General features: G+C 29.3%; 1 protein-coding gene across 1 annotated transcript; it reads right to left on the bottom strand.

Moving 5' to 3' along the window:
- Window positions 1-6,801: 6,801 nt before the first annotated feature.
- On the bottom strand, window positions 6,802-7,608 carry LOC145102021 (Integrase-type DNA-binding superfamily protein). Its single transcript, XM_079039346.1, has one exon. The coding sequence runs from the start codon at window positions 7,453-7,455 to the stop codon at window positions 6,946-6,948; it is 510 nt and encodes a 169-aa protein (XP_078895472.1). The 5' UTR covers window positions 7,456-7,608; the 3' UTR covers window positions 6,802-6,945.
- Window positions 7,609-11,134: the final 3,526 nt, after the last annotated feature.

Genomic DNA, 11,134 nt, shown 5'->3' with positions numbered 1-11,134 from the left:
AGCGCGATTGGCGGCGACAGCCGTGGTTAACCGCCACATCGAGTCTAGCAGCAACAGGTTGACGAAGCGGCGGCAGAAACAACGGAGTAAGGACAGAAGAGAAGGAGGATATCGGGTTGGGCCGCTACAGGAGGGAGGCAGCGGTTCGTCGGTCATCTTGGTTCCTTCCCAGCTACACACGATGTCCGACAACCGAGTGATGGCGGCGGCGGTAATACACGACTGGTGGTTCTCGGTCTTCCTATCCCGTGCGTCGATTGGAAATGATGGTGGCGCAAGAGTGGTAGCGGAGGAAGAATGGTGATGTAGGGGTGGTGCGGCGTCGGACTTGAAGGAGGGGATACAAGGTGGTGTTGGCGGCTCACTTCCCGATCCTAGGGTTAGGGTTTTGAACCCTTAAATACCCGCTCCATCTAAATGTTTTCCATATCGACAATAACAGTCCCTCCCTTCACATTTTCTTTCAAAGCAAGGCCAATATTTACCATTTAAACCCTGAATCCATAAATTTCTTTCATAATAAGTCTGAATTTACTAAACAACCCCTATCTTCTAAAATCTTTACAAAACTAATCCATAATTTACAAAACCACCCCTTGTTTGACAATTTCTTTCAATTAAGGTCCAATGCTCAAACTTCATCCATGTTAACATTTTTAGTCCCTGCCTTCATAGATATTTACGAATCTAATCTAAAACTTTACACTTTAATCCCCTACTTCTAACATTATAGCCTTTGGCTCCCGGAAACCAACACCTTGCAATATAATTATTTATTTTAGGGCTACTATTCGTTCAGTATTTTATTTATTTATTTAATAAATAAACGGGTGTTACAACATTTCCATGGCAAGTTCATCTACTTCTTATTTCTCTTCTTCAAGAGTTTCTTAGATTGACGAAAACCATTTTTTTTGTTGGAGACACTTTTTTAAGAGTCATCTTTAGGTCATTGATCTTCACATGCTGAAAATTATTGATGTTGGTCGCTATGAGCCCAAGGTTCTTGTTAAAATAGACAATTTAGGTTTTGTCCTTAAGTATGATTCAAAAGCCAATATATAAATGGATTGATCATATGATAAATACTCAGTAGATCTTGACTCTAAATTGGAAGCATTTTTTTTTGGTAACATAAAATTTATGTTTCATTAGCAATCCATGTTTGATGTTTTGACATCTCCTTATGGTATTGATAGAACAAATTATGACTTGTTTAAGTAAGGAAAATTGGCTAAACGATGGTGTTAAAATTAGTACACAAGTTGAAAATATGGACAATGATAGATACATTAAATGAATAACTAATATACCGAATATGAAGACATCATTCATGAGCCAGCCTTGGCGAGCAAGGTTGTTAGATGAAAAAGTTTTTTCTTGGGAAAATCTCCAAAAAAAGTCCTAATATTTTACCCTTATTTATGAAAAAGTTTCAAACTAAAATTTGTTTACGAAAAAACATGAATTACCGGTACAAATGATGATTTGATTATTTTCTCCATGTAACATAAATTTTAACAGTTTCATTATTGACATGGACACCTATTTATTAAATGAGCTGATAAGATGGATACGATGTATTATATAATGCTACATTTACCATACAATTTGATATTCATCTCATCGACACATTTTTAATTATGTATCCAGTTCAGCAATGAAACTAGTAAAACGTGTGTTTATGAGAAAAATGGCGAGAAATAAGTTGATGAGATGGATATATTAAGTTACATAAGATTAGATAGAAAATTTGAAATTTCTTATAAACTTAAAAAATTACGAAGTTGTTGCTAGTTTATGTAATTATTGCAGTCTTCGTTGGATGCATTTTATATTCCAAAAAATATACAATACATCAGGATATCAAGTTTTTATGGTAAACATAACATTATATAACCCAACATATCCATCTCATCAGCTCATAACTAGACGTCCAGATCAACAATAAAACCGGTAATATGTATGTTACAGGGAGAAAATGATCAAATCATCACTTAATTTTAGTTTGAGACTTACTTGTATTGATTTTATTTTATTTTTCAATCTAATGTTATTAATATAATATGTATTGATTTTATTTTATTTTTCAATCTAATGTTATTAATATAATATAATTAGAGTGGGAAAATTTAAAATTTAAAATTTAAAATGAAGAATCAATTATTAGTTTAATGCAATTAGAGTGGGAAAATTTAAAATTTGAAATGGATAATCAATTATTAATTTAATATAATTAGAGTGGAAATTTAGAATTTGAAATTTGAAATTGATAATTAATAGGTTGACAAGTGGCATGATAAATGATATATAACATTAATGAGGAGTTCTAATTATATGATACTTATCAATAGGAGATTAAACCTATTCTTTTATTAGAATAGGGATTGATTATGAATATAAGTGCTAGCTTTTATGTTTGTTCTTATTTATTTGGTGTTCACAAGAACTTTGCATTAGTTTTGGCGCAACTTTAAATAATTTTAGTATATAATCAATGTAATTTAGTATATATCTTTTAGTTATATGAAATATCAAAGAATGACATTTCATTACTATTGTGATAATTTAGTTTATATATTGTATTTTTACTAATCTTAACGGTCTTATTTTTTCTAATAACCGTAACGCGTTTACTAATTGTACTTTTTACAAATCTCCTAATATCTTATAATTTTTATCTTACTTTATAATTTTTCATAACTATGTTATTTTCAAGATTGACTGCCTTAGTAATTTTTTTTTTCAGTCTATTCAATTTTATATTTCATTGTACAACATCATTATTTGTATGTATTCTGAAATTTCACTTTAAAAATGCTTAATGTTTACACCTTGATATTAATTTTTTTTTAATAAACTCGTGTAATAATTATGGAATATATATCTCATTTTAATTAACATTTACTTCCTTCATTATATCAAATTCCTCATAAAACGGATATATCTTTGGAAAGTAATAATTATAATGGGGCAGCATTATCTAAGACGTAAATGTTTGATGTACTTTTGGAGGAAAAAATCAGGATCTTTAAAAAAAAATTATAATGAATATACAAATTTAAATTTGGTGAAATTATGTATGAAATTACTGGCGAAAATTACTTTGGAGGGAGTTGTATTTTGTAAGTTATAATAATATTACAAAATTTGAAATATGTATATTTCTTGTGTAAATTTATAAATTTTATTGTTACTATATAAAGATAAAAAAATAGGTTGATATGATATATAAAAACATAATAATTTCAATAATATTTTAAAATCATGCCAAAATTAACCGGATTCTTATGACATAAAAATAAAAAATAAAATCATAATCATCTCTAATATATAAAGGTAACATTTCGTAATTAATGTCAGTTCCCAAGATATTTAATTTCTGTTGTGTTAAATGTATGTAATATCTTTTCCTATTTATTTGAAAAGTTTCAGAAAAATATTTAACTGATTTCATGTAATTTGTGACAAAGAAAATCGAAATATATAAATACTTACATTTGATATAGGAACAAAAAAATAATCGAAATAAATGTAAAATGCGAAAGAAGGTACTGACCTTCTAGTGCACAAGAGCGAACGTTTGAAGCAAAGAATGGTGCTGGACGTTATAATAATAATAATGATGTTGTAGAAGAAGGTTTGAAGAAAAGAAACGATTGAAAATACGTGTAAGTTGCGGATTCAATGATGAATCGGATATGTATGTGATAATTTAAATATGATTTTTCGGTATTAATGATTTCCTAATAAAAATAGATTTTATATTAATGGTTTACTAATATAAACGGATTTATATTAATGGTTGATATTAATTCATTGATTGAAATGGTTTGTTAGTAATATGCTTTTAAAATTGACCATATTAAAATCTTCATAACCGAAAATTCAAAATTTAAAATATGGAAAGCTTTTATTGGAATTAAATACATTCCATTTCAACGAATGTAATTTATTGTTTGATGATTAAAAAGAATTTATTGGAATTAAATACATTTTATATGGGGAAGATGATGTCAGCAATTTGATCTAAGGGTGGAAAAAATAAAATTGTAATACAATCAAGAGTTATATTATTTAAGATGATGTCATAAGGTTTCTCTTTTAATAATATTTAAATATTATAAGCATTTTAATTAGACGTTCCTTCCATAATAATGTTACCTAATTTAAACATATATTGACAACTAATATACCATTTTTTCTACTGCATTAAATATTGACAACTATTTCATTTATTCAAATAAAGTTATATAATATAATTTATAGAATGTTAAATGTTATATGAATTTAATTTTAGTATATCATCAATGGAGATTATTTTCTAAATCATGATTGGTTTATTTTAAATTGATTATGAATATAAGTGCTAGCTTTTATGTTTGTTCTTATTTATTTTGTGTTCACAAGAACTTTGCATTAGTTTTGGCGCAAATTTGAATAATTTTAGTATATTATCAATGTAATTTAATATATATATCTTTCAATTATATGAAATATCAAATAATGACATTTCATTACTATTGTGATAATTTAGTTTATATATTGTATTTTTACTAATCTTAACGGTCTTATTTTTTCTAATAACCGTAACGCTTTTACTAATTGTATTTTTTACAAATCTCCTAATATCTTATAATTTTTATCTTACTTTATAATTTTCCATAACTATGTTATTTTCAAGATTGATTGCCTTAGTAATTTTTTTCAGTCTATTCAATTTTATATTTCATTGTACAACATCATCATTTGTATGTATTCTGAAATTTCACTTTAAAAATGCTTAATGTTTACACCTTGATATAATTTTTTTTTTTAATAAACCCGTGTAATAATTATGGAATATATATCTCATTTTAATTAACATTTACTTCCTTCATTATATCAAATTCCTCATTAAATGAATATATTTTTAGAAAGTGATAATTATAATGGGGTAGCATTATCTAAGACGTAAATGTTTGATGTACTTTTGGAGGAAAAAAATCAGGATCATTAAAAAAAATTTATAATGAATATACAAATTTAAATTTGGTGAAATTATGTATGAAATTACTGGCGAAAATTACTTTGGAGGGAGTTGTATTTTGTAAGTTATAATAATATTACAAAATTTGAAATATGTATATTTCTTGTGTAAATTTATAAATTTTATTATTACAATATAAAGATAAAAAAAGTAGGTTGATATGATATACAAAAACATAATAATTTCAATAATATTTTAAAATCATGCCAAAATTAACCAGATTCTTATAACATAAAAATTAAAAAAAATCATAATCATCTCTAATATATAAAGGTAACATTTTCGTAATTAATGTCAGTTCTCAAGATAGTTAATTTCTGTTGTGTTAAATGTACGTAATATTTTTTTCTATTTATTTGAAAAGTTTCAAAAAAAAATATTTACCTGATTTCATGTAATTTGTGACAAAGAAAATCGAAATATATAAATACTTACATTTGATATAGAAACAAAAAAATAATCGAAAAAAATATAAAAAGTGAAATAAGGTCCTGACCTACATATATAACTATAAGTATTATGTGGCTTTTTAATTTTAAAAATTAAAAAAAATAATAATAAATTGACATGTGAATATTATTTATTTAAAAATTATCACAAAATAATAATTGTCAAAACTAATTAGAAATTGATTAGAGATTGACATGTGACAAATTTATCTTTATTTATTATAATAGATATCGTTACCTACTAAAAATAAAGCTATTTAGATCATTTTCTATTTTTATAGTTGTTTTTAGGTAAAAAAAATTAGAAAAAAAAAAACTATTATTATCATTTTCTTTTATTTGAAAATGGGAACAAAACTAAAAACGTATGGCACATCCGAGATAAAGTTAAAGTGTTAGTCGTCATATGACAAACGGAGCGTCCCACTGTGGACTGTGTCGTCAGCGCGTAGTTTATGGACGTAGGAAACAGGCGCGTGAGGGAAGGAACAGCGTATGGCGTATGCTATCTGGAAACAGTAAAAAGCCCACACGCTCTCATCTTTTGACCTTTTCCTTTTTAACGCCGTCACCCCACCACTTTTCATGCTTTTACATTATGCCCCTTCAACTTTTTAGATTCAATAAACAGTCATGTTCCGTCAATCAATTTTACATTTTTTAAATCCCAGAATTCGTATAATTTAGAGAAGCCAAATAACACATTTCCTATTATATAATACATATGATATGATTATAGAATTTAATAGATTGTTATATAACTATTTTATTTATTATATACAGTTATAGTTTTTTATGTCCCAAATAATGGTACATCTGTTTGGACCCACGTATATGAGTATAAATGAAGATTTATACAACATTCATTTCTAATCATATTTAAATATTTAGTAAACATTTTTTTTAAACAACATTCATTTCTAATCATATTTAAATTTAATCTTCATATTTAATACTATTATTATTGTGAAATCTACATAACTTAACATGGAAATAATTATTATTATTATTTCAATATTTTTATTATTCTTATATTTAGGCAAATACATTTTTTATGACAATACCAGATAAACCTTTTGAAAGTTTTATACTATAAATAAAATAAAATACTATAATAACAATTTAATAAAAATATATTAATTTTTTTTATTTATAATACTTTCAAAAATAATTTTCTAAAAGGCCTAGCTCCTCACCAGTCACCACTACCAACATCATAATTTCTATTTTGACAAATTATTTTTGTTATTATGATCATCATGTAGGTTTCCATGATGGTGATTTTACTTGAAACAAAATTCTAAGTTCTGAAAAGAGTGAATGTGCATGAATCATGATAATGGTATCTACTAAATTTGATAATACCTCTCAAAAAGCATAAGCATCAACATAAAATGAATGATTATTTAACGAACAAGCAACAGAAGAAAAACATTGTCTATTGTCTATTGTCTGCTCCAAATTATTTCATAGCCAAATGGGCGGAGGCTCATTCAAATCTATACCCAATCCACGTCTAACAAGCCCCATAAATCCCACCGTTTTGACGTCAGAACCGTCTGCCAACGGGAAATCAACGGAGCCTACGGCGGAGGAGCAGCACCCACCACCATGGCGGAAGTCTTTGAGGACACTAGTACGAAGGAACTTAAACTCACCACCACTGACTACATATCTGGAAGGCTGTTCAGCAACCAACCGGATGTGTTGTTCGGACGGGATGTTGTTGAGGTTTAGAGACAAAGAAGGTTGTGGTGGTACTGGTGGCGGCGGCGGCGGCATGGGAAAGTTTGTCTTGGCTTTAGGGCCACGAAGGGAGCGTGCAGCACCGTCGTAAGCCATGGCGGCTTCCTCCGGCGTATCGAAAGTGCCTAACCAGACACGACATTTCTTCCAAGGGTCACGTATCTCCGCCGCGTAACGGCCCCACGGCCGCTTCCTTACGCCCCTGTAGTGTCCCTCACGAGGAGACGCCATGAAAGTGAATCTTGAAAGTGGGTGGCTTTAAAGAAAGAGAAAGAGTGGGCGGAAACAGAAATTGATTGGATGTGTGTTTGTTTGTGGGTCAAATTTTAAAGAGTGTGAAAAAGCGGCAGCGATGGCCCACCGATCACCGTAATCGACGGCTGGACGGCACACGTCCAAGATAAGCAATTATGGTATCCACAGCGGGATGGTTGGAATTAATTGTACTCTATGCATTAAATGTTGTAAATGATTATAGATTTGTAAATTTGAACTCTGGAAATGAGTAGCCTCTCTTTGATATACCTCCTTAGGTTAGGGAACATAGATGATAGATGATAGGGATTAGGGGGTGGGGGTGGGGGCCTGGATTTTATGTTGATTATTCTTTGATTCTCTTTTAATCGGCACCGTTGATTTTTGAATCATGGTTTTGTTTGTTTGGTAGGGTTTCGGTTATGTTGTCGTTAAAGTTTGACTGAATTACAATTATTTGTATGTACGTATTAATTGTAGATGTTTGATAAATGTATTTAGCTTGTAACTTTATGTGAAATTTTAAATTTTATCTTCATCTTTTATTTTCTCTATGATCAAACTAAGTTCGAGCGATAGAAACTCGGAAATAACACAAAAGATAATATCTTCATCTTGTCTTTGGAATTAAATCGAATATCATAAAGCGTTATTAATACCAATGTGATGTTTTCTCCTTTACCCAGGGTTCTTGACATTTGACAACACCTTAAAGAATGACACTAAATCTACTCACCCATGTGATGCGAGTCCAACCAGTGTATGTTTCAGTGCCTAGGTGTCGAGCACTTGCATTGGATTAAGCTCCATATGCAGTGTTCTGAAAGCTCCCATCCGAAATGTTCATGGAGAAATAGAAAAGGTTCTCCTTTAAACGTAAAAGATAATCAATTACAAGTGGAATTCGCTTGCGAGACTAAGCATTATCAGAAAACATTATGCTGAAATGTCGCAATCTTGTGGTATCCACCTTCATTTCATATAATTGTTGTTCAATCTCCTTGTGGCATCATTTATTAACTTCAAAAAAATCCTTAATTAAGACCGAATCCTTAAGAGTTATACGGAGGATCCAATGATATGAAGCGAGTAAACCATATACATTCACGTTCCTACCACAATCATGGTAATTAACAATTAAAGACAAAAGTTGAAAATGAATTTAAAGAGTCATGTTGTATGAAGTTTGAAACTTTTTTTTTGGCATTTTTTTAATGTGGATTCTAATGAATTTTTTTCACAATTAAAAGTGTTGTAAATGACTCTACTAAGGTCATCCACAATGTGAGTTGTATGAGGGTTTAATAGATTAAGGCCCCGTTTGTTTACCTCTTAATTGAAAAATTAAGAGGCAATGTCTTAAAAATTCAGATTCAGATCGTTTGTTTGCGTCTTATTTTTTACCTCTTAAATTTATAATTGCCTCTTATTTTTTCAGATGTTGAACAAGATCTGAAAAATAAAAAAAACAAGTCGCGTACCTATTTTGCCCTTATAACGATTGGACAATTCTCTTCTGTCTTTTCTTCCTTCGCATCTACTCCCGCTCCCAATCGCTCCGGTTCTCTTCACCAGCAAGGATCCGACGAGGCCTTTACCCTTCCCCGTCGACGACGCTTCTCCCTGGAACGCCGCCGCTGCCGTCGCACGTCCTCCCGCATCGACTTCAGGTATGTGTTTCTTCTTTTTAAATTTGATTTCTTTGCTATTCTTCTATCTTCCTTCCCCTGAAAATCGATTTCCTTGCTGCTCCCAAACCTAAAAATCAAAAATCGAAATCATCTTATGTTATTTGTTCCTTATTTGTTCAAAAACGAAATCAGGTATGTGTTTCTTCTTCTTAAAATCGATTTCTTTGCTATTCTTCTTTCTTCCTTCTTCTGAAAATCGATTTCCTTGCTGCTCCCCAACCTGAAAATCAAAAATCGAAATCATCTTATGTTATTTGTTTCTGATTTGTTCAAATAACGAATTGAGTTATGCAGAATCTTAAGTATGTTTGCTTGAATCGAAGGTAATTTGCTCGATTTCTCTGTGTTGAAAATGTGCTCTTTGTTCTAATTTGTTCCTTTTTGTTGATATATTTTTGTTGATATATGTCGATGTATAGCTGAAATTGAATTAATTTGTTGAAATTGAGTTCATTTGCTGAATTCATTTGTTATGGGCTGTTTGTTCATTTGGGTATTTTTTTTTGAAAAAATTTGTGTTATGATTAGTGATTAATGGGTAAGATGATGGTTTAAGATCATGTTTCCAGTTTGACGGATTTCATCACATATGTTTTTAAGGTATGCTTTCACTAGTTACAGAAATGGGAGAAAAAGAAGAGAACATATTTTCCCAATGTTAGAATTGAAGGGGGTAATGAGAATGAATTGGCGTTGGAATGGAATGGAATTCCACTTGCGAAGAGTTTCTGTTTGTATGTATTTAGATGCATGACTAGATAAAATTATAGATTTGTACATAAATTAATAATTAATTATTCATACATTTAAGTTTGATTTGGATTGATGTTTAATTTTGATTTATTTAATTTGAATTTTTTATTTTTTTCTACATAATTATTCAAGAAGTTGATTTGTTTATTTTATAAACAAAAACATTGAATTTAGCAAAAATAATACAAAAGGGTAAAACGGTCATTTTTATAATTCAGCACTGTAATTCAGAGGTTCCAATCAAACAACAATTCAAAATTCAGATCTTAAAAATTCAGACCCTCTTAGAAATTCAGACCTCTTAAAAATTCAGATCTTAAAAATTCAGATCCTGCCAAACAGCCCCTAAATATGAATATAATATAGAGGAGAGAGAGTGTAGAGTTTAATGGCCATTAAATGGTGCAATAGAATTGTAATGAAAATTAATGAATTTTTTAATAATTAAATTGAATGTGTATGTTCTCTTTCCTATGTGGCAATCCATACAACTCTTCATTGGTTTAATGGATTGGAGATGGCCAAAGGGGTGTTTGGGAGTGATTTTTTAAATGATTTATGACTTATTGACTTTTCAAAAAACCAATAAATTAAAACAATATTTGGTAAGCACTAACTTTTCAATAAAAAAAAATTACTTTTTCAAAAAGCCAATAATTCTTGGCTTTTCCAAAAAGTCAATAATGAGTTTAAGAAACAATCTCAAACACGCCCTAATAAAATAGAGTGTGGTTGATATTTTGGAATTTGTTAAAGATGTTGATTGTTATCCGAATGTTTTTATTACATACTGAATCCTATTAACTATTCTTGTAATTGTTGCATCCGTAGAAAAAAGTTTTTCAAAGTTGAGGTTTTTGAAAAATTACTTAAGTTGTTCGAGGTCATAAGAAAAGTTGAATGGATTGATTATTCTATGTATAGAGAAATATACGTTAAACAAAATCGATCTAGAAGATACTATTAATGATTTTGCATCTCAAAAAACTATAAGAAACATTTTTTTTCTTTAAGTATGTTTGATTTTTGTATTCGAAAATGTTATATTTTGAAACTTTTAGAAGTAATTTTTCCTTAAATTATTTAGTTATTATAAAATAAGTTGATGAAACATATATATTTTAAAGACCTTTTTCCATCTCGCCTTGAACCTAAAATATGTTTGGAATAGGCCTAAATTAATTATTATCAACATTGCAAAATTGAGTTTG

This window comes from Lactuca serriola, chromosome 4 (genome assembly GCF_051521515.1).
Source record: "Lactuca serriola cultivar US96UC23 chromosome 4, Lser_US96UC23_V15, whole genome shotgun sequence".
In the NCBI taxonomy this organism is placed as follows: domain Eukaryota; kingdom Viridiplantae; phylum Streptophyta; class Magnoliopsida; order Asterales; family Asteraceae; genus Lactuca; species Lactuca serriola.
Note: the sequence above shows the minus strand (reverse complement) of the source record. Positions and strands in the feature narration are given on the sequence as shown.

What these genes read in the sequence shown, in the direction of transcription:
- LOC145102021 (XM_079039346.1), bottom strand. Translation starts at nt 7,455, where the DNA reads ATGGCGTCTCCTCGTGAGGGACACTACAGGGGCGTAAGGAAGCGGCCG.